This window comes from Ochlerotatus camptorhynchus, unplaced genomic scaffold (genome assembly GCF_037179485.1).
Source record: "Ochlerotatus camptorhynchus isolate MF236.1 unplaced genomic scaffold, CSIRO-AGI_Acam_v1.1 ptg000228l, whole genome shotgun sequence".
In the NCBI taxonomy this organism is placed as follows: domain Eukaryota; kingdom Metazoa; phylum Arthropoda; class Insecta; order Diptera; family Culicidae; genus Ochlerotatus; species Ochlerotatus camptorhynchus.
This window is the reverse complement of record NW_027040718.1, coordinates 1,489,287-1,513,794: the sequence shown is the minus strand read 5'-3', so window position 1 is coordinate 1,513,794 and position 24,508 is coordinate 1,489,287. Positions and strand designations below refer to the sequence as shown.

Below are 24,508 nucleotides of genomic sequence, written 5' to 3'. Positions count from 1 at the left end.
GGTAGTGGAAGACCAGCTAAAATTATGGACGCAAAAGGACCGAGAAAGGCATTTCTAAGCCATGGTTCAAGCCCTCTGGTTTGGCAATCAATCAATATGTGTACCAGAACGGATGTTTGAAGAAAATTTTGATCCCATCAATCGCATTACGCCAAAAATACACAATCGTTCCTGAATACCCATTCGATCCCATTTGTACACAAAAACCACAACCCGACAAATCTGCCTCAGTGTCGCCCAATCGAAGATTTCTTCGGGGTTTTGCGCTCCTTGGTGTACAAAAATAACTGGAAAGCCACGAATTGCAAACAGTTGATTGGTAGAATCAAGAGATGCATTCGCAAAGTTGACATGAAGGCCGTACAACGCTCCTGTTCCGACATCAAACGGAAGCTTCGCCGAACATCCGATCACGAACCGTTTTCAAATGTTCACTAATTTTTTTCCACAATGGACAATGTATCTTTAATTTCAATAAATCAGATCTTTTTCAAGTATGTTTGTCTTTTTTTGACAGCTTGAGAAAGAAATTCCAAAATTTTAGTTGCCACCCGTTAGTATATAGGTGCAAATCAGTTCAGATCTGTGGAAAATCGTAAAATAAGACAATTACCGATGGAAATTGGCAAGATGTTCAATGAAAAATGCTTTAATTTGCGTTGTGAAAAATCCTTATTCTGATGTAAACAAACGGTTTGGTTGACGTTTCTTCTTGAAGCCGCGTGGCGCACTCTACGTTGGTGGTGCATTAAAAAGGCCTATAGACTTATTTTACGATTTTCCACAAATCTGAACTGATTTGCACCTAAACTATTCACACACACAAAATCAGGAAGATCATTTTCTCAACAAAAATATTCGTGAACACCAGCAGGATCCATGCAAAAACAATCCAGCATTAATTTTTTGAAAGCTAGATCAAGTTTTTGAGTATCTGAGAATCAATTTATCAGGAAAAGTGAAAAAGTCAAAAAATTCTGATCATATCACTCTTTTTAAGGTTCACCTATTCACCACCAGAGATTGCATCGATCGCTTAATTTCTATTCAAAAGGCGTATGAATCTGAGATACATTATATTTAAAAAAAAAATGTGTCGACTTTATTTCAGCGCCAACATTTCGAAGGGGCGCAATTGCTTTTGTAAACAATGGTTTTAGCCGTCGGTTTCTCGCAACTAAAAGCTCACCCTTCCAACATAACAATGCACACTGGGCCAGGAACCGAAATTAGCAAGACAAAACCTCTAGCGCATTGGGTTTGCATTATATTGAAATGGTGTATTTCGCAAAGTTTCTCGGTTTAACATGCGCCTTCATCTGGTAATGGAAATTAGTTCCAATTTTCTCCGCATAGATGGTGCTGTGATACTAACTTTCTTATTTCACATCCTAGAGGTTTTATGTCTTGGGTAAAGTTGTAGAACATTAAAAAATATAAAAAAATGCCGAAAGATTCAAAGTTCTAGGTCTTCAAATAACAAAGATATAGTGAATATTATAAAATTTAACTGAAATTTACGTTTTTTGTACTATTTTCCATACAAACGACAAATCCTTCATTTTAACGCCGTGTTTATTTTAAGCCGGATAATTTGCAAGTTTTAAGGAAGAGTTCTCAATGTTTTGGGTTGATACAAGCGAAATATTAGCTTAAATAGTGAAAATTACCATGATTTTCTTAATCCGGTTTCTCGAAAAGTAGCAAGTTTTAGCAAAAAGTCATATACTTTCTGAATTGTACTATTTATTATCAATCAAAGGTGAAAGTTTTCCGGACATATAATTTTATATATTTGAGATATCGGAATTCAATAATCTTCTGGCGGTGTTGTCATCATTACTACTACCTGATGAAATGAAAATGTATTTGTAATGTAATGTAACAAAACGATAAAATGAACTTACCTCCAGATGGCAACGGTTCACTTATTCTCAGTCCTATTATCTTGAACTCTTCTTTTATTGTAAGATCATTTTCGCACAAAAAATCGCAAAGCATCTTCAGCTGTAAATCGGTCGATCTCTGGTTTGGCACTTGATTGTACATTATTTTTAACCTTGTTCTTTGGCTATCTTCACTAAAAGATTTTTTTGGTCTTCCACCTACATTTTTCTTTGGGCTATCGTCCTGAACTTTGAAGTGGGAATCCAGTCATTTTGTATATTTTTGGAAAAACGCTTGTTGCGGCAGGACTTGGCATAACGTGAATCAAAGTCTGCTTTTAGAAATCTAAGCGATTTGTGAAAGGAGTGTTCAAAGGCTTCGCTTTCGGGACAAATAATTTTCTTTTTAACATGCGATGCCAGATCAACGAGCGATATTTTTTTTTTTGAAAAATAATGTGACGATTTCCCGAACACTCACGCTACATACTTTTATTTTCAATAATGAAAAAAATACCTTCTGAACAATTAAAAATAACCTACCTTCCGCCATAATTATCAGTTATATACTCCAAAATAACACATATTATAATCCACCGGAAGAGTCAACATTACTTCGAAATAACAGAGCTTCCGTTTTCATACTAACATTTTCAGTTGGTCAATCAGTAAGTAGTACATGTATATTCTCATTTCAACATTAGATCAGAAGATTGGCTGCACTTTTCTATCACCTGTAAATTTTGACAGTTTTTGGTGGTTTGTTTTGGTTCCCATTCGTTGCCATCTCTTTTACTCACAGACAAAATTATTGGAACCAAAAGTGAGGTTAGGGATCGTGCACTGCTCTATCAACTATCATTATCGACTTTTGTCACACGCACCTCGACACGCACACATGTTCGAGAATGAACATGAACATGAAGAAGTTTTGTGCATACGAGACATATTCGATCGTTTCCATCGCATGCAGTCAGCAAGCCATGCGTTGGCGAACGCTGCTTGAATAAACATTATAGTCTATGAATTCAGATATCTTAAATATATAAAATTATATGTCTGGAAAACTTTCACCTTTGATTGATGACAAATGGTACATTTCAGAAAGTATATGACTTTTTGCTAAAACTTGCTACTTTTCGAGAAACCGGATTACGAAAATCATGGTAATTTTCACTATTTAAGCTAATATTTCGCTTGTATCAACCCAAAAAATTGGAAACTCTTCCTTGAAACTTGCAAATTATCCGGCTTAAAAGATACACGGCGTTAAAAATGAAGGATTTGTATGGAAAATAGTACAAAAAACGTAAATTTCAGTTAAATTTTACAATATCCACTATATCTTTGTTATTTGAAGACTTAGAACTTTGAATCTTTCGGCATTTTTTATATTTTTTAATGTTCTACAACTTTACCCAAGACATAAAGCCTCTAGCATGTGAAATAAGAAAGTTAGTATCGCAGCACCATATATGCGGAGAAAATTAGAACTAATTTCCATTACCATATGAAGGCGCATGGCGCATTACCAGATGAAGGCGCATCGATTTAAAAATATCTGATCCTAGATGATGAATCTTGTTTAAATATTTAATAAGTTTTTGAAATTTTTCAGAACTTCCTTAAACATGACTAAAGTTCTCTGAACTTGTTTGAAGTTCCCAGAGCTGGCATGAAGGTTGTAGGCACACAGTTGAAGGACAAAAGTTCGATAGACAAAAGGTTGAAAGACAAAAGGTCGAAAGACAAAAGCTCGATGGACAAAAGGACCAAACATTAAAAAGAATAAATCGTTAAAAAGACAATATGCTGAGGAAAGCAAGCAAATCAAGCTTTTTCGTAAGCGCCGTCGTATTCGCCGTCGTATTCGCCGTTGTATTCGCCGTCGTATTCGCCGTCGTAGTCACTGTCGTAGTCTCCGTCGTAGTTGCCATAGGCAGTACCGTTAGTATATTTTTTTTCTGCTTTATTACATAGACTTTAGCTAAATTAACCATCAACCGCAGAAACTATAAGAATTATCGCGTATTTCTGTTGTTCATTACATACCAAGTGAAATTCGGTAACGTAATTTCATTTGATAGCTTGTTTAACCAGGGCCTAAACAATCGTCACGTCGGTCATAGCTTGTTATGATTGCCTGAACAATGCGTAAAGAGCAAATCAAAACATTGAAAGTCGCGTGAAAGTGGAACTTAATGAAGGCCTAAGTAGTCTTTTGTAGCTTTTAGTTTTCGGATTTGAAAGATCGTCGGTTGCAGTGGCTTGCTTACTGAGCGGAAAAACGCGGTCCAAGGTCGTTTCATATTCAAAATGTATGGTAAGCTCGCTTGTTTATCGTGTATTTTGTAAAACTTTTCGTTGTCGTTGGTGCCGGGTTTGAATAGTTATAACAACTTGAATGACGGTATTTAAAAAAGTAAACTGTACTTTTTACCCCATATTCCCCCACGTCCCCTAATATTCACATTTCAACGAAGAGTAAAGATAAAAAACATTCAGATCGAAAAATTTGATAATTCATGTTTAAAAACTGAGCAATTAAGTGAAATCTGCAAGCTGACAAAATCGGATAAAAAAGCTAAACAATTTTTTGGGAAAGCACTGTACAATGTGTAGATCCATTGGCAATCTAAATACTTAAAAAAACACACGCGTGCGTATCAATCTTCGAAAAGTCTTTTGCCACTTCTCATCGTGCTCCATCATTTTGAGGGAAATGTTCAAAATTTCCATCAAAGTTTTTTCAATCTATGCGTGTAATCAATCTAAATGCTTGGAAGATTTATTCTTATTTTATAGATAGCATCCATTACAGTCTGTGGTTGTATTATGGTTTTATGTGATTGTCATAAAATCAGGCCGTCAAGTTGTCTATAAAACTGTTTTATGACTATTAAATTAAAACTCAGACTTCATAGTTTTAACGGTAGCATAAGGTGGCTCTGTATCTGAACTGAAGAATAAAACCAGAACACAACATACAATAATTGTATGTTGTGTTCTGGTTTTATTCTTCAGTTCAGATACAGAGCCACCTTATAGCTACCGTTAAAACCATAATTATTATGTTTTATGGCATACTTTTTCATGACCGATATAAAACTTGAAGCACTCTTATACCTTCATTAAAGCCTCATTACAACTACCATTCTTAGAGGCGCCGGTGGTGTGATTACCTCTCACTACATCAGGCCTGGGCTCAATCCCAGTCGGCACCGCCAATTATAAGTGTAAATTGAAGACTTCTGGTCGAAATGCTTGCCGTCTTAATAAATATTGAAAACAAAATCATTAATGAAACAAAACACTTTGAAAATAATGTTATTCTGACATGATTTCTCTTTCTTCCGCAGAAAAGTAACCAGCGTTCGGGATATCTTGAACAGAAACCGGAGAAAGGAAATGAAAGCAAAAAGTGGCAACAACAATCCCTCATCAACGGCCATTGTCATGCAGACGGCGGTGATAGCACTGTCTCTGTTCCTGGACTGGGTCGACGGGTCTAGGTCCGGAGCTGTCCACCGGTTGGATGTTTACATAGCCGGCTTTTTCCCCTATGGGGAAGGGGTTGAAAATAGCGAAACGGGTCGTGGCGTGATGCCAAGTGTTAAGCTCGCATTGGATCACGTTAATGAGCATTCCACCATACTGAGAAATTATCGGCTGCACATGTGGTGGAATGACACCGAGTGCAACGCAGCCGTCGGAGTGAAATCGTTCTTCGACATGATGCACTCGGGGCCGCACAAACTGATGCTTTTCGGAGCCGCGTGCACCCACGTGACAGATCCAATAGCGAAAGCCAGCAAACATTGGCATCTGACGCAGCTATCTTATGCGGACACACATCCCATGTTCACTAAGGACGCCTTTCCGAACTTCTTCCGTGTCGTTCCATCGGAAAATGCCTTCAATGCTCCACGTCTGGCACTGCTGAAGGAATTCAACTGGACCAGAATAGGGACCATCTACCAAAATGAGCCAAGGTATTCGCTGCCACATAATCATATGGTAGCCGATTTGGACGCCATGGGCCTGGATGTGGTAGAAACGCAGAGCTTCGTTTACGACGTGGAGGAATCGCTGAAGAAGCTACGTGAAAAAGATGTTCGGATTATCCTCGGTAATTTCAATGAATACTGGTCTAGGAAGGTGTTTTGTGAAGCATATAAGCTGGAAATGTACGGTCGGTCCTATCAGTGGCTCATTATGGGAACGTACGGCAACGAGTGGTGGGATGTGAACGATACGGATTGTGAGGTCGAACATGTGCGAAAGGCACTGGAATCATCGATCCTGGTAGATTTGTTGCCACTGTCTACCAGCGGTGACATCACCATCTCCGGAATTGTAAGTTATTTCCTACACACAGAGATTATTTTACTGGGGTCGGAAATGTTTTACTAGGTTTTCAAACAGCTGAAAAAGTCATAACCGTAACACGTAATGAAATGAACAATACAAACTTATTTTATTTTGTATCTTCAAATAATGTTTAAAGAACAAAAGTCTGTATGCATTTTGAGAAAATTTTCAATTGTAACAAATTTTACAATTTATTTTAGTTTACTGACTCTTTCAGCTGTTCAAAATCTCAGTTAAAAATTACCGAACAGGGAGGCGTGATTTGATTTTGTGTGCATGTGATGTTAGGTAAGATTCCGAAATACATTCCTTCCCTTACAGACTGCAGACGAATACTTGACGGAATACAACAGTCGACGTGGCAGTGAGTATTCTCGTTTTCATGGGTATACTTATGATGGAATCTGGGCCGTGGCCAGTGCCATTCAGTACGTTTCGCAACGAAAGGAGCTTTCCCTGGCCGAGTTCGAGTATCGTGTCGACAAATGGGAGAATATATTTCTTGAAGCGCTGAAGAATACCAGCTTCGAGGGAGTTACCGTAAGTTCTGTTTTTTAACCGGGGAATGTAAAGTTATATTATATATTTGTAGTCGTTAGAAGTTATTTTTTTTTAATTCTGTAAAATATATGATAGCTAACTTTTAGGACAAAGTTGGGAAACCAACGCACAGAAGCTAGAAAATCATCGTATGTCAAAAACTGATTTTTTTTTTTAATTGCTTGTATTTTTTTCTGGTATGAAAATTTATTGTAATTCATATTTTCTCTGATACAAGAATCAATTCTGAATTCAGATTCAAGATCTGTTCCAGTGACCAATAATGTTAATTATTTGAATCACGTCAATATGAGTATTAATCCTCATGATTTTTCAGCGCGATGCCTCCAGAAACGTTTTCAGCATCACAAGTTGCGAAGGCCAAACTGTAGCAAGTTCTGGGTTCCCCGTAGAAAGTGGCCAATTTTGGAAATGACCGGGACCATATGGGTGTCAAACTTCAAGATTTTGCAAGCCAATAATGTCAATGGTAGCTTTTTCAGCTCCACAGCTTGCCCCGGTTTCCTTGGAGCAGGTTCTGGAAATTAGACACTTCCCTCGGGGTACGCAGAAACTGTTCCAGGGCAATTGGGGCAAGCTGTGGACATGAAAAATCTACCATAGGCATTGATTTGCAAAATCTTGAAGTTTCATACCCATATTGGCCACTTTCACTGAAGCATCTAAAACCTAGTTGAAGATGCCAAGTTTCAAATAACAGACTTAAAGTGATCATTTTATACGATATATGAGGAGAAAGTATAGAGTTGGGGGAGGGGGTGGGGATATCCCTCATCATCTCTCTCCAACTGGGGAGTTTGGTAAAGACAGATGATCAACCCGATTCGTACCTTCCTCAAAGTTGGCCTTGCTCGCTTTCTACTATCTATATACAATTTTCACACCGCCGTTCTCGGAACTATCAACTCTATGCTTTCATCTCCTCATCTATCGTATAAAATGACCACTTTAAGTCTGTTATTTGAAACTTGGCTTCTTCAACTGCTAAAAGCAGTACAACGGTAGTACAACAGTGAACTTTGTATGTCTGTACAAGGTATAAGCACAGACAAACAGACGTAACTCTTCATTGTGTATCTTCGTTCACGCATTTAACGGTTGATTTGAATCAGTTCCGCGAACTACTCGCCGCAGCGCTGGCATCGGATCACTTTGACGTTTCTATACATTCTATAGAACTTTTATGCAATATTGTTTGCGAGCTAGCGAGCAAGCTTGTTTTCCGCGAGAAGCCTGAAAGATGTCGCTACTGAGGTCCTATGTTTTGAGATACTATGTTTTCAAGGAAAACTTTTTCAAAGAGTTACGTCTGTTTTTCTGTGGTATAAGTCTGTTATTTGAAACTTGGCATTTTCAACTATGTAAAATCGTTAACTTCACGCAGAAGTAATACAAACATAAATAGTTAAAGTATCTAAAACCTGCTTCAGGGTTATCATGGCAAGCATGGAACATGGACAATCTACCATTGGCAATGGTTTGAACAATCTTGAAGTTTGACACACATATTGATATAGTTCCGGTCATGTAAAAAACTACAAGCCCAGTGGGGTTGTACGTAATGGTGACGTAGGACTACGTGGTCTTATATAATAAATGTTATTTGTTAACTACATCAGGAGCTTGTGTTTTGTGTAGGAATAGGAATTTGAGCGGGGTTCTCTCTGTTTATATTCTTTAGCATGACTATGATTGCCCGGAAAAGAACCTTTTAGTTGGGACATGTTCAGAAATTTAACTTTTTGGGAAAATCTTGGTGGCCTTGAACAAGGCCGATGGTAGTACAGGCAAAAAGCCTTTGGAAGATGATGATGACGTGTAGGCCACTGAACCAGCAAATCGGACCGGACAATCCCATATTCTTCGGTTCAATGATTGGGCACTCGCAAGAGTCTCGGCCCGTCTGCTGCTGAACAGGGGTTGAATTGGTGTCTGCGACAGGTTGGAAGGCCACAGAATATCAGTGTCCACCCTGCTAAAGATCCCCCCTCCCCCATTTTAGTTTTGGCGTAGGATTACGTCATTCGGCAACACATTGGGTGTGGAATTAAAAAATAAAGAAAATCAAAGTTGACCGCGTTACAAAAAGTGGTCAGGTTTTGACCACTTATAGCTCTGACAATAGCGGGTGGATTTTAATTCCAAACAAGCCAATCGATTGGAATTTTTTCAACGAATCTGCTAAAAGAAATACTTTATCTATTTCCAATAGGTCACTATTGAAAATTACACAAATGTCCGACTGTTGCAATGGTGATCAGAATTACCACCGATTGGCTGCAAAAAGCGCTTTCCCTAACAAAGATTTAAAAATCGAATTCCATCCGGTCTCGCCAAACGGTGCTTTTTCAATGGTGTCCGGTCGGTTGTCATCATCATTATCAGCAGCAGCAGCAGTGCTTTCGGTGCGTGGCGTTGAACATTGTTCTCCAGTACACAACGAAAGGCTGCCCGCAAGCAGCGAGCTGCCGTCCACCGAAGAGTCCATTCACCGAAGAAGGAGGAAGAAGCCACACCGCTACTGATCGGATTCAGTAGCTCTTCGTGAGTCGCTGTGGGCCATCTATGCCAAGCGCGTCACCCTCGTTCCAAACAACATACTGATCGCCACCAATTTTTTTCCACCCGCAAACCGCTTCACGCCAGTGTTGCCATCACTTAGACGACTGCAGGGTGGCACTGCACATTTCAAAAACCAAAATCTGGGAAAATGCTGTTTAAAATATTTTCAATAAAATGCTGAAAGCCGCATTCATTCAGTGTTTTTGTTTGCCAAAAAAAAAATCGCGAAATTGAACCTTTTTTCGGCTTCTACACTGCCCTAACCCCTTAAAGAGTATTTTCTGGACATTTTTCAAGCTCATCAATCGAATGTCAGTTCACATAAGTCTAAATCTATCTGACCATGTATTTTAAAGGCACCATTGCAAATGCAATTTCAAAAACAAAAGTCGGTCGCAGCAGGAAAGTGGTCTGATTTTGATCTAGAGATGATCGATTTTAATTCTTAATACGCCAATCGAAATTTTCTACGAATCTGTTAAAACTAAGAGTTTATCAATTTTCAAAAGGTTACTATTGAAAATTGCACGACTGTTGCTATGATAATTAAAATTATCATCGATTGCCTGCAAAAAGCTCTTTCCCTAACACAGATTTTAAAATCGAATTCCATCCGTTCTCGCCGAACGGTGGTGTCTGGTCGTCATCCGTATGTAAATTTTTCTGCAGTACACAACCAAATGCTTCCCGCTAGCTATCACGGCTACCCTCAAGAGCCCTCGATTCACCGAAGAAGGAGGAAGAAGCCACACCACTACTGATCGGATTCAGTAGCTCTCCGTGAGTCGCTGTGGGCCATCTATGCCAAGCGGGTCACACTCGTTCCAAACAACATACAGCTCGCCAGCCTCATCCGTGTTGAACACCCTAATAGCTCAGCATTACTCAACCACCACGACAAAATGGTTCCTTTCCGGACCACCATAAATTATTGTTATTTAAGAGTTAATTTTCATTGAACGTTCGCTCGCCTTGCTGCCAGCCACATCACCCCCAAAGCTCTTTGGTAATGTGGTAATGGTAATTGAAGTGGTACATACAAATTATGGTAAGGTTTTCTCCGAGACGCTAGAAAAAATCTCGAATTTATATGATTGATCGTGAATACCTCGTGATTGGAAAATTTTAGCAAGAAATTCCTCCAATCACTTTTCGCTTGAATAAACCAAAAATTCTGTGCATTTTGTGCATAAAAATGCGTTTATTTATTTATTTATTTATTTATATTACTGAACATCAACAGGCGTTATTTGCCCCAATGATGTTAAGTTACAGCATTGGGGCAAATAACGCCTGTTGATGTTCAGTAAACATGAAAAGTAGTAAAACAAAACATCATGTAGTCATCTCGTAAAAAAAAGGAACATTACTAAACAAACTAAACTGATCCAGAAAAAAACGAAATAAACCTCCGGCGAAGCAGCTGACGAGTCAGGTCAAAATCAAACAGTGCGGAGACCCACCACCGATTGCACCGAACATGCTATAATTAGTTCGCTGTATGGGCAGACGCAGCATTGAATTATTCCGTAGGGCTCGGGGTTGAACATTGATGTCAATTTGCTCAAGGAGGACAGGGCAATCGGTGCGTCCTTGCAAAATATCCGCAATTAGCAATGCCCTTGTTGTATCTCTTCGGACCGACAGGCGCTCCAGATGGATCAGTTGCAAACGACTTTCGTAGCTAGGCAATCGGAAGGGATCCGTCCACGGCAGTTTACGTAGCGCATATCTCAGGAACCGTCGCTGAACAGACTCAACTCTTTCGACACCGTTGTTGTAGTGAGGAGTCCAGACAACCGAGCAGTATTCTAATATGGAGCGAGACAAGGAGCAGTACAACGATTGAAGGCAGCAGATATCCGTGAAGTCTTTGGCAATCCTGAAGATAAACCCTAGAAATCTGGAAGCTTTGTCGACGGCGTGCGAGATGTGCTGCTTGAAAGAGAGTTTTGTATCCAGAATCACGCCTACGTCCTCAATTTGGCTGACGCGCTCAATTTCAGTGCCTAGCAAAACATACTTGAACATAATATTCTCTTTCTTGCGCGAAAAAGAGATAACCGAGCATTTGGACGGGTTAACCTCCATACGATTCAGAATACACTAATCAGCAAAAGCATTCAGCTGACGTTGAAGGAAGCAACAGTCTTCAATTGAGTGAATTCGGAGGTAGAGTTTAAGGTCATCTGCGTAAGATAATCGTGGTCCCTCAATTACCAGATTCACGTCGTTGAAATAAATCAGGGAAATCAGCGATCCCAGGTGACTACCCTGGGGTATGCCGAATGTGACAGCGAACGTACGGGACTGGTGATCACCAATGACAACAGTAAGATAGCGATCGGTGAGGTACGACTGAAACCATTGCAAAAGGCAGCTGTGGATACCAAGCCTGTCCAGTTTAGCGATTGATATGCGGTGATGCAATTTATCGAAGGCAGCAGATAAGTCAGTATAAATGGCATCCGTCTGAGCACGATCCGACATACTGTTAGAGATGTAGGAAGTAAGGCACAGCAATTTAGTGGCAGTGGAGCGACCAGCCATGAAACCATGCTGGTCGATACTAACATAGGGCTTACAGTGAGCGAGTAACGGTTCCATAACAACGAGTTCGAAAAATTTAGCAACAGCGCTAAGCGAAGTAATGCCACGGTAGTTGCCAACGTCCTGTTTGTTGCCTTTTTTATGTACTGAAAACATGTGCGCTAGCTTCCAACAGGATGGGAAAACACCGACGTCCACAGACCGTTGAAAAACGTGCAGCAGTGGAGACAACAAACTGTCCAAGTGCGTTTTGAGGAACGCCGATGGAATTCCGTCGGGACTCGGATGGTACGACGACTTGAGTTTCGAGGAAGCCCTGAAAAACATCTCGGGATGGATGTCAATTCTGCTCATGATTTGGCCAGAGAGTGGTACGTAACTGGCAGCTAGTCGGGCATGGTCGTCACTCAGTCTCTCGTCTGTGAAGACACTAGCAAATTTTTCAGAGAACAGCTGACAGATATCTTGCGTAGATGAGGCCACGTTACCATTATGTGTCATAGACGACGGCAGACCAGCTTCATGATGTTGTTCGTTGACAAACTTCCAAAACTGCTTGGGACGTGACTTAAGCTTCCTCTGCAATCCACGTCGATACTGAAGAAAGCACCGTTTCGCAACTCGTTTGTATGCGTTATTGATCCTGACATAGTCACGTTGAAGGGATAGTGTGCGGTGTTTGGTGAACTTCCTAAGAGCGGCTCTCTTTCTGGATTTCAGTCGACGAAATTCGCTCGTATGCCATGGTGGATGGGTCGTATGATGATGAATCTTTTTCGGAACGTGTCTGTCAATGATATATGCCAAGACATAGGAAATAGTTTGAGTGGCGGACTTAATGTCAACGGTGTCCAATAAGTCGTCCCAATCTAAATTGGAGAGTAACTCGGCGATACTAGCATGGTCGGCGTTGCGAAAATCGTAGGAAACGGTGGCAGGTGAAATATTAAAATCATGCATCAGCTTAGTACTTAACGTCACCAGTCGCGGCGGGTGGTGACAATCCAGTCTCACCAGAGGAGTGGATGCCTCGCATAAGAAAGGAGCCATGTCCTGGGCGCATACAAAACAAAGATCCAAACTGCGGTTGTTCTGGTTAATAACATGGTTGATTTGAGAAAGATTGGCTGAGCTGTAATTGTCCAGAAGGAGCGAAGCGTAGGAATGGATGACAGAGTGATCCATGTCAGGATAGAGGAAGCCGTTGCGAGTTTTTTTTTTCCATGAAATCCCCGGGAGATTGAAGTCACCAAACACAATAACTTCATCGGTTGCTTTGGCGGTATCCAGAACAGAGAAAACCGATTGGCAATGGGTTTCGATGAAGTCACGCTCCGTATACGGTCGGGAGGAAAGAAAACCGCACAGAGAAACAAGGTACGATCGCCCAGTTTAATCAACGTCCACACCTGCTATAAGCATGTCCAAGCATTATTTTCTAGTAACCTCGCTCTAAACCTAGAATTTATAGCCACTAAAACACCTCCACCTTTAACTTTCCGACTACTAGCAGCATTCCTATCGCAACGGAAAACTTCATAATCGTCGCCGAACACCTGACGAGAGAGCGGGCGTGAATCCAACCATGTTTCCGTGAGAATAATGATGTCGTGGCAAAGATCCGAGGTAGCTACGCGAAAATCGTCGACATCACAGTTGATACCACCGACGTTATGATAATACAGCAGCAAGTCTGAAGGAGCAGGTATAGTTTCAATACGTCCTAGAGTCTGAGCAACTTGCGAAGGACGTCTTGATGGTGCAGGCGAATATTGGCTGGAAGCTATGAGCGGATCAGGAGTCGTTGAATCGATAACAGAAGTTGACTTGCCTATGCTGTCGAGTTGGAAGACCCCTGCACTACTCCCACACGCAGGGCCGGGACGACTGCTGAACGCTGGCTGGAATAGCTCGACTGTGGTGGGAGATACAAGGGCTTCCATGAGGCCAACTTCGGTGCGTCCCAGTGTCCAGTTGAATTGTGATGGCTAGGGCTGTCGGAAATTGGCTGCAAGCGATTAACGGATCAGGAATCATCGAGTACATCAAATTAACGCCTGTTGATTTTCAGTAATATAAATAAATAAATAAATAAATAAATGAAAATGCGTAATTTTGTCATCAGAAAACTATGCGTTTCAGTAATGGGAAAAGTGGTTTCCTTAACACAGTCACCGAATATGGATACCGAGCACGTAATCCTACCTCAAATATACGGTAGTGTCTTGGATACAACCACTTAATTTTTTTTCTCGTTAACCCCTTTTTCTCGACAAGTTGGTAAATGTTAGCCTTTAGCAGAAAGACGAGTTGTTCTGAATATGGCGATGAGTGTGCGAAATGTTGCGAAATTGCATCCTCCTATTTGCACACCTGTGTTGGAGATGTAGCATATGCATGTACGTAATTGGTGGATTTGTTTGTTATTTCGACGCTTTTGGACAATGCTTAGCATTTACCACTTTATCAATAATTTTTTGTTCAAAATCAAGAGTAGAAAGCTTTGCTATCGATGCTTAGAAATATTTCTAATTGATTGATGATAAAATTATTTAAATTGGTTCAGGGACAGCTGAGTTATTAACGTTCAAAATCTTTCATAATTTCGTTAAATGTTTCATTTTTGGTTTTCACAAAGTGTATCTCTATATAGAAATCACAGACGTAGTCCTACATCACAACGGCCACTTCCTCGGGGCACCCAGAACCTGTTCCAAGGAAACCAGGGCAAGCTGTGAACTTGAAAAAGCTACCATTGGCATTGGCTTGCAAAATCTAGAAGTTTGACACCGATATAGATATGTTTCTGGTCATGTCTCAAATTGCCCACTTCCCGGGACATCTAGACTCTAACTATGGCAAGCTGTGGACATGAAAATACTTCCATTGGCAATGAATTTCAACATCTTGAAGTTTGACACCCATATTGTTATGGTTCCGGTCCTGTTCCAAATTGGCCACTTCCCCCGGGGCATCCAGAACCTGCTAAAGTCTGATAAAACTGAAACTGGTGTTGGCTTGTAAAATCTTAAACATTAACATCCATATTAACATGATTCCGTTCAGGCTCGAAATCGACCACTACCCTCGACGCACTCAGAACCTGCTCCAGCGTAACCTGGGTAACATAAAAAATGTACCATTGGCATTGGCTTTCAAAATCATGAAGTTTGACACCCATATTGATACGGTTCCGGTCATGTCCCAAATTGGTCACTTCCCCCGGGGAACCCAGAACCTGTTCCAGGATGGCCTGAGAAATAATGAGGATTGATACCCATATTGATGTGAATCAAATGATTAACATTACTGGTCACTGTACCGGAGCCGATTTCAAGGAAATGGCTAGATCTCGGTTATTTGTCATCAGATCTTGGATCTGTAGCCAGCATTGAATTCAGAATTGCTTCTTGTATCTGGAAAAAAAAAATATGAAATACAATAAATTTTCATACCAGATAAAAATACAAGCGATGAAAAAATCTGTTTTTGACATACCCCGCAAAAATCCGGAACATCTCCGATGGCCACTGGCCAACACAAATTTATTAAAACTGTTATAAATTTCCGGTCAAATGCATTCTGTTACATCAAAATTGGTTTATTTTTCTAAAACTTAATGCTATTTGATACATTTTGCCTGTCCCGATCATTTTGTCTATGCCTTGTATTTGTACCGATTCATTATATTTTTTTACAAATCTGTAATAGATTCTTCCATTTTACATTTGATCGTGAAAACAATAATATCAACTCAAATGACCCACAGGGCCCGGTTCGCTTCTACAACAACGAACGGAAAGCTAGTTTCTTGCTGAAACAGTTCCAAAACAACGAAGAAGTCAAGATCGGAGAATACAATTCGCTGACGAACCGGCTGGATTTGACGCTTGGCCACCCGATGCTGTGGGTTGGCCGCTCTCCGCCCAAGGATCGCACTCTGCGCATTATAGAACACAGCCAGGTCAACATTACCATCTACGTGGTGCTGGCTAGCACGTCCTGCGTGGGGATCGTAATGGCCACTGCATTCTTGATTGTCAATATCAAGTACCGGAATCAGAGGTAGGTTCTCAAACGGATAATCGCATGCAATTTTATTTACGTTGAAAATATTTCAACAGGTACATCAAGATGTCCAGTCCACATCTCAACAATCTGATCATCATTGGCTGCATACTGACGTACTTGAGTGTGATCTTCCTCGGCTTGGATAGCGGGTTGAGTAGTGTGCCTGCGTTTCCCTATATCTGTACGGCACGGGCGTGGCTACTGATGGCTGGATTTAGCCTGGCGTTCGGAGCCATGTTTTCCAAAACATGGCGCGTCCATTCGATCTTCACCGATCTCAAGCTCAACAAGAAGGTCATCAAGGACTACCAGCTGTTCATCGTGGTTGGAGTGCTGTTGGCTATTGATTTGGCAATTATGACCACCTGGCAAATCGCGGATCCATTTTACCGGGAAACAAAGTATATAGAACCTTCAGTAAGTATTAGGGGGAAGCCTCCACAAAATAGTGTTGGACGTTGTAGATCTCAAATACCGCCAAAGAAGCATATCTCAAAGGGTGAACGTGAAAATCGATACCCATTTTCAGGAGCATCCCACCCTAGAAGACGTCATCATCGTTCAGGAGAACGAGTATTGCCAATCCAGCAAGATGACCATCTTCATCGGCGTTATCTACGCCTACAAAGGATTGCTGCTGATTTTCGGTGCCTTTCTGGCCTGGGAGACCCGAAACGTGTCCATTCCGGCTTTGAACGACTCCAAACACGTTGGAATGTCCGTGTACAATTGCGTCATCATGTGCGTCATGGGTGCTGCCATTGCCCTAGTTCTATCCGATCGTAAGGACGCAGTGTTTATTCTGATATCCCTGTTCATCATCTTTTGCACAACGGCTACCCTTTGTCTGGTGTTCGTTCCTAAGGTAAGTTGCAAGAATTGATAACTGAGACTGTATAGCGTGGTACTGGAGGCAGTGAATAATTTCAGTTTGTGGAACTAAAACGGAATCCAACTGGCGTAGTAGACAAGAAGGTTCGAGCTACGCTGCGACCCATGTCCAAGAACGGACGAGATTCGTCTGTCTGTGAGCTGGAACAACGGATGCGAGACGTGAAGCAAACCAATTGTCGCTTCCGGAAGGTGCTGATGGAGAAAGAAGCTGAACTGCAGGCCTTGCTCAAGCGTCTCGGACCAGATGCCCGTGCTTGGATCGGGCTAGAAACGAGTACGTCCGAGCCGGATGTCAACAAAGAATCTATTAAGATACAGGTTAAAAAGGATTATGCTAGTGGTAAGTATTTGGGATCGATATATGATTTTCGACTCTAAATAATGTTTCAACTGACTTGCAGAGGGAACAGAATTCACCTCGATCGGTAGTTTAGTTTCCAGCAATGATACCTTGGATTCGGTGGGACCTGAAAGGTGAGACGGCAGATTTCTCATGAAACCAACCCTCACGACAATTTCCGTACTTTCAGGAAAAAGAAAACTACAGTCGTACTACCTGGCGAAGAGCCACCGGCGAAGCCAATTGCTACGATTACCAATTCTGTGCCAAAGAGTAATCTGGTGAACGCCTCGGCCGGAACCGGGGTGGTACATACAACGACGCCAACTATCATTGCAACAACTGCAACGAATACAGTTACTACGGCAGCTCAAACGGTTATATCAACTGCTATACAATCGACTGCACCCAAAGTGTCGGCTACCTCCAACAGTATTGCCAGCTGTACCAGTGTTCCCCAAGACCCAAGTAAACCAATGTTCAATGACGTTCGGCGAGGATCACTCTCCAGCTCGAAATTTTCACCAGGTCAAGCGAAGGTAGGCTTGTCACTACTCCGGTTGAAATTTGGTAACCAAAATGTTGATTTTTTCAGGACCGCTACGAGGACGATCGTCCCTATCAGAACATCGCAAAATCAAGCACGCAGATCAATGGCATATCTTCAACGTCACTGAACCATTCAAACAACGAGCTTAATCAAGTCTGTCATCACACTAAGCCTGTCGGAAAGAGTAGAGGTACGCTCAATGGATTCAATCGTAGCCTTCCCGTATAACATTCCCATAATTTCCAGATCAAGTCAGCGACCCGTCACGACGAGTCAGCGTCCAGATGACATCGTCGCTCAAGGGAAATTTTGTCGTTTCGCAAAGTGACCTTTGGGATACCCATACTCTGTCCCACGCCAAACAGCGACAGTCACCGAGAGGACAATCCCGTTGTCCCGACCATAGTCACCCACCGCCTCAGCAGCAGCTACAACAACAACCACCACCACAACAAACCCAATACGATCACGAGCGGGAAAACAGCACCGCCGCTTCGCCGGGTCCAATACAGCGGAGCGTGTCGGAAAAGAACCGTACCAAACACCGACATAAGCAGAAGAGCACTGCCTGCCAAAGTGAAACGGATAGCGAACGCGAACAGCGTGACTATCAGAATTTCCCCTCCTCCGTGTGTTCAACTGGCAGCACTGCGGCGGTCGCTTCGGTGGCCGGAAGCTGTGTAACGCCTACCAAGATCTCCTCGCGTAAACTCTCGAAATCACAGCACTCGCACCACCATTCCACGCCGAACGTGGCACCCGAGAAGAAACATTCCGGAGGAGGAGGGGGCGGTGTCTCCGGTGGAAGCACCCACATTCGACACCGCAAGAAGGAATCCAGCTCGAAGCCAAACCTCTACGGAGCATGCTCCGAGTCGGAGCTGCTCGATGGTGATACCGCAATTCTACCGATCTTTAGGAAGCTTCTCAATGAAAAGGACTCTAGATATAGGGCTAGAAATACGGTAGGCGCCAGCTGCCCTAATATATCGATTAAATGTGATATTGTTGAGTATCTGTAAAACGGAAGTTGATTATGTTTTAGGTCTCGTTTCGTAACCGGACGATTGTTTCTATTTCAATCTACTGTGTAGGTGTATTTAGGTAATATGTAGGGTTTTAGCGAGACTTGCCACACTGGAAAGGCCAACCGGTTCGGTGCCATTGAAGGTTCAATTCGCATCGAATGCAATTTGAATAAAATAATAATAATTTGGATTCCTCGTAGAAGTTGTTTGAAAATGAATGGTGCACTAAACAACGAAACTAACTGAGAGAGTGAGTCCCTTTTGCTCAGTTGTGAGTCATTTTTACTCATGCATATTGAGGAATTTCTAAAAGCGTAGGTCACTCAGCTTTTAAAAATTTCTCCTGGCGAATGAGTAAAAGTTGCTCACTCAATAAGTAAGATTCGTTTTCAGTGAGATTCTTGTTGGAAAAAAGTTGATTAGGTCGGTCATCGTTAAAATTTAACTTTATCTCTGGAAACTTATTTTTTATATGAGATTATTGAAGGAACAATTCTTGGCAAATTTGATGAAAATACGATTTCTGGTATGTTTTCTCATGACACCATTTATCTCTTTATTTGACCGTGGTAGAGCATAGGGGTCTCAGATAGCCTAGTCAGTACAAGCACGGTATTACCAATCTGGAGTTCGATTCTCGATCCATTCGAGGAAACCTTTCGGGTTGGATTTAACCATTTTGTTTTAATATTTATTTATGCAGAAATATTTTTTTGCATCCAACCCAGAAGTTTCTTCCTACTTCTCTGTAAGTTTTTATTTTCAACTTATTGTAGAAATTTCATCCAATTACTCCAGGAAGTGTCATCCGACTTCCCTAGAATTTATTTTACAAACTTTCACCGATTTCTACTGAATTCCGTCAGGAGTTACTTGATACTATCACTGGGCGTTTCTTCTGATTTCCTTTGCATGATTTTTCAAGCATCAAAATTATCACCTGCAAAAAGCGCTTTCCCTAACAGAGATTTCAAAATCGAATTCCATCCGGTCTCGCTGAACGGTGCTGATTCAATCGGCGCATGGCATTGAACATTGTTCTCCAGTGCACAACGAGAGCTGCAGCCCACATGAGCGTCCATTCACCGAAGAACGAGGCAGAAGCCACACCGCTACTGATCGGTGCTCTTCGTGAGTCGCTGTTGGATATCTATGCCAATCACGTCACCCTCGTTCCAAACAACATACAGCTCGCCAGCCTCATCTGTGTTGAACACACTAATAGCTCACCAGTATTCAATCATTACGACAAAACGGTCCTTTTCAGGACCACCATAAATTTATTAGAGGGTATTTTCTGGACTTTTGTCAATGTCATCAATCGGATGTCATTCCTCATAAGTTTAAATCTAACATACTAGGGGTAAGAGGGGCATAGTGAGCAGGTGGGGCATAGTGAGCATCCCGTGCACCAGCTTGGATTTCCGGCCGTTCGGAACAAATTGGTTGGTGCTAGGATCAATATCATAATGATATTGAACCTACTACCAGTCGATTTGTTTCATGCAGCTGGAGATCCAAAGCCAAACTGCGGGATGCTCACTATGCCCCACCTGTACACTATGCCCCTCTTCACCCTATATATTTTTTAAGGCAACATTGGGGGGTACAATTTCAAAACCCAAACTCGGTCGCGGCATGAAAGTGGTCTGATTTCGATCCAGAGATGATGGATTTTAATTCTTAATACGCCAATCGATAGGAAATTTTCCACAAATCTGTTAATCAATTTTAAAAATGTGCCGATTGTCTGCGAAAATCGCTTTCCCTAACACAGATGTCAAAATTGAATTCCATCTGTTCTCGCCTAACGGTGTTTCTTCAGCCACCGCGTGTGGTGTCCGGTAGCCATCATCAGCAGCAGCAACAGTACTTTCGGCGTGTGGAGTTGTACAGTTTTCCCCAGTACACGACGAAAGACTCCCCGGAAGCAGCTAGCTATCAAGGCTGCCCTCAAGAGCCCTCGATTCACCGAAGAAGGAAGAAGAAGCCGCACCGCTACTTATCGGATTCAGTAGCTCTTCGTGAGTCACTGTGGGCCATCTATGTATGCCAAGCGCGTCACCCTCGTTCCAAACAACATAATGCTCGCCAGCCTACTAGCTCAGCAGTTGATCACAAACAAGCTATACTCATACCTCAGTGTCAATTAGAGGGAACTAAATTATGCTTATATGTATTTATAGGTTCCTTCATTACAATTAGGGTGGTTGTTCGATATTTTCGGTACTAGCAGTATTTTTGTTTATAATCAATTTAAAGAATACTTATAATCAATTCAAACCTAAACAATCAAATGTCATTAAAAATGAGTAAGACTGATAGATAAAGTAAGCTATGTCAATTGGATCAACACTGAGAACCCGACGATAACCGGAGAAGTTGGCCGATAACGCTATGATCGGCTGCGGTCCGAAAGATAGGACCCGACGTAACACCTTATGGCCTGTGCCAGTGACGGTTGAGGAAATCAAATATTATGGCCTTTTCCTTTCCTTTATTTAACGTCGGTCTCTGTTCCGCAATCTAGTGCCAATCACAGACGGACATCGATTGCCATCTATGGTTCGGGTATCCCCTAAGAACTGGTTAGATTCTTCTTGAACCAACACCCATATGCGACATATCAAATTACATGATCATTGGTGGCCATAGTAAGTACTGAAGACCACGTAAGCCGGATCCGGACATGAACCTTGAAATTCTCCTCAGAACTACTCTAAATTTCTCCTCAGAACTACTCTGAGGTTCTCCTCAAAACTTACTCTGAAAGCCTCCACAGAAATACTCTGAAGTTCTCGTCAGAACTACTCTAGAATTTTCCTCAGAATTACTCTGAAGTTCTCCTCCGAACTACTTTGAACTTCTCCTCAGAACTACTCTGAAATTTTCCTTAGAATTACTTTGAAATTCTCGTCAGAACTACTCTGAAGTTCTCCTCAGACTTAGTCTGAAAGCTTCCACAGAAATACTCTGAAGTTCTGGGCAGAACTACTCTAGAATTTTCCTCAGAATTAATCTGAAGTTCTCCTCAGAAATACTTTGAACTTCTCCTCAGAACTACTCTGAAGTTCTCATCAGAACTACTCTGAAGTTCTCCTCAGAACTACTTTGAACTTCTCCTCAGAACAACTTTGAACTTCTCCTCAAAACTACTCTGAAGTTCTCCTTAGAATTACTTTGAAATTCTCGTCAGAACTACTCTGAAGTTCTCCTCAGATTTACTCTGAAAGCTTCCACAGAAACACTCTGAAGTTCTGGTCAGAACTACTCTAGAATTTTCCTCAGAATTACTCTGAAGTTCTCCTCAAAACTACTTTGAAGTTCTCCTCAGAAATACTTTGAACTTCTCCTCAGAACTACTCTGTAGTTCTCATCAGAACTACTCTGAAGTTCTCCTCAGAACTACTTTGAACTTCTCCTCAGAACTACTCTGAAGTTCTCATCAGAACTACTTTGAAGTTCTCGTCAGAACTACTCTGAAGTTCTCCTCAGATTTACTCTGAAAGCTTCCACAGAAACACTCTGAAGTTCTGGTCAGAACTAATCTAGAATTTTCCTCAGAATTACTCTGAAGTTCTCCTCAGAACTACTTTGAAGTTCTCCTCAGAATGCACCGTATGATGGTTTGGATCTCCGGGTCTACCTGCGATTCTGCCTTTATCTCTTCGACTCGATCATCAGATACAGGGATATATATATATATGTCGTAGATCTCCCGACTCGTCTTGTCACCTTCCGATGTAGCTGCTCGCGACAACATATCAGCTATCACGACTTCTTTGCCTGGGGTAAAATGAAATGTATCGTTGCAAACCTAGCAACATTCGTTGGATTTGTAGAGGAGCTTTGGTTAATGGCTTCTGGAAAATTTGAATCAAAGGTTGATGGTCCGTTTGTACAATCACTGGTTTTCCGGTAATGTAGAGTTCGAACTTGCGACACGCAAAGAGAATAGCCAGTGTCACTTTTTCGATCTGAGCGTATTTGCGTATTTGTCTTCGATTAATAAACAACAGGTCGACCTTCCTGCATCAAAACTGCTCCGAGCCACACACTGCTGCTATCGCACTGGATCACAACATCCTTTGTAGCATCGAAATAGCGAAGTACTGGTGCTGTCGTTACCAACTGCTTCAAATTCCGAAATGCGTTTTCATGCTCCTGTGTTCAAATCCAAGTATTGCTAGGTTCGGCAAGTAGTTGGTCAGGTACGTGGTCATCCCAAGGAATCGCTGAAGTGCTGACCGATCATGAGGTGCGCCCATATCCAGGATGCTACTGATCTTATCGGGATTGGCTTATACACCGGCAGATGTAAGAATATGACCGAAGATGTCCTCCTTTTCAAGTTTTTGATATGGTAACCCTCAGTCGGTGTATAATGAGTCACGCCAATAGTAAAGTCAAGTCCGATGGAGCGACACATCTAAATCTCAATTCTAGATGATCAACATATCTCACACTAGCGAATCAATCTTCGACAAAAAAATCTTTCATTTCTATCATCTACTTGCATCGCGCATCATCTTTTTGCAAGAAATCTTCAGAATCGTCATCAATCTTCTTACTATCTACTCAGCGTGCGCGCAGCTAACCCCAATTTCTCCTACATCGTAGATAGAGTCGCCCCCCTCGGCCAAGTCTACCTATAGAACTGTCAAACCGGCTACCTATCGTGCAAAGTAAACAAACATTACGATGCTATGAAAGGTCCACGAAAAGTATTGAAAAAAACTATATAATATAATCGAAGAAATGAGCATAAACGTTCGGTTATGATCAGTAATGAGAATTTTTACTATTTTTTGTTAAGATAATTTTACAAATTTCACAAAAACCCGATCTAATTTCCGTCCTACTAAGCACAACCCACGCTTTACCTCTCTTTTCTGAACGAGTTTAAACAAAAAATATAATATTTATGTTATAGATATGTAACTTCTAAATTTATTCACTTTTCCATACGTACCATACGAATCGTTGAGATATTGTTTAAAATCTAATACTACTTCTTGATTCTAAATTCGTTCTACGAGTTTCAATTCCGTCCTAACGCATTGAAACGCCATTAGATTTTCTTCGTCCTACGGATAAACGTAGAAAAAGGGGATTCACTAGGAACGCTTCTTTTGTTTTGAGAACGAGCGTAAATATTTATACAATGCGCTCCAATAGGATTTATGTTGTAGCTAATGAATTAGCGCATCGGAACAAACCTATTATTGATTTGTGCACGGTGACATGAAAAGATTGGGAATCTTTCGAAAACCGTGATGCGAGTTCAACTGTTTTTCTCTTGGCGTGACTCTAGGTAACCCTAGGTGTCACACGTTCGAGTTTGCCATTCTGGACAACGAACGACAGCTCCTCTCGCTTGAGAGGTATTTCCATACGCGTTTTCCATGTTTGGTAGTTCTGATGGAAAGGAAATTTCTCGGCCATTTCGATAGATTCTGTGTTTGTACTATCAACACCGAACACCAATACACACAAGTGGCCGATGTGTATAAAAGAAAAAAAAAAACACAATCACCGCAACCGGACGATCTTCGCACAACCAATCATCCAAATTTAGCGTCACTTTTTCAACAAATCTTGATAGAGCTGGAATAAGGGCGTAACAGCTTTTGTAAACAATGACTTCTCTCGATGATTTGTCGAAACTCAAGGCACGCCCACGCAAACCAACATA

General features: G+C 41.5%; 2 protein-coding genes across 4 annotated transcripts in view; both read left to right on the top strand.

The window, feature by feature from the left end:
- Positions 1 to 19,482, top strand: part of GABA-B-R2 (gamma-aminobutyric acid type B receptor subunit 2) — a 165,513-nt gene extending 146,031 nt beyond the window's left edge. For all 3 annotated transcript variants that reach the window (XM_065225341.1, XM_065225340.1, XM_065225339.1), the window contains exons 4-13: positions 5,246 to 6,242; positions 6,579 to 6,797; positions 15,700 to 15,995; positions 16,055 to 16,418; positions 16,531 to 16,866; positions 16,932 to 17,235; positions 17,297 to 17,369; positions 17,426 to 17,774; positions 17,831 to 17,975; positions 18,032 to 19,482. In XM_065225341.1, the coding sequence (XP_065081413.1) occupies positions 5,295 to 6,242; positions 6,579 to 6,797; positions 15,700 to 15,995; positions 16,055 to 16,418; positions 16,531 to 16,866; positions 16,932 to 17,235; positions 17,297 to 17,369; positions 17,426 to 17,774; positions 17,831 to 17,975; positions 18,032 to 18,807 (3,810 nt within the window). In that variant the 5' untranslated portion in view covers positions 5,246 to 5,294 and the 3' untranslated portion in view covers positions 18,808 to 19,482. The remainder of the gene's footprint in view (positions 1 to 5,245; positions 6,243 to 6,578; positions 6,798 to 15,699; positions 15,996 to 16,054; positions 16,419 to 16,530; positions 16,867 to 16,931; positions 17,236 to 17,296; positions 17,370 to 17,425; positions 17,775 to 17,830; positions 17,976 to 18,031) is intronic.
- The window catches only part of LOC135704000 (uncharacterized), a 383,333-nt gene that overhangs the window by 222,466 nt on the left and 136,359 nt on the right, over positions 1 to 24,508 (top strand). The gene's annotated exons all lie outside the window — the stretch shown is intronic.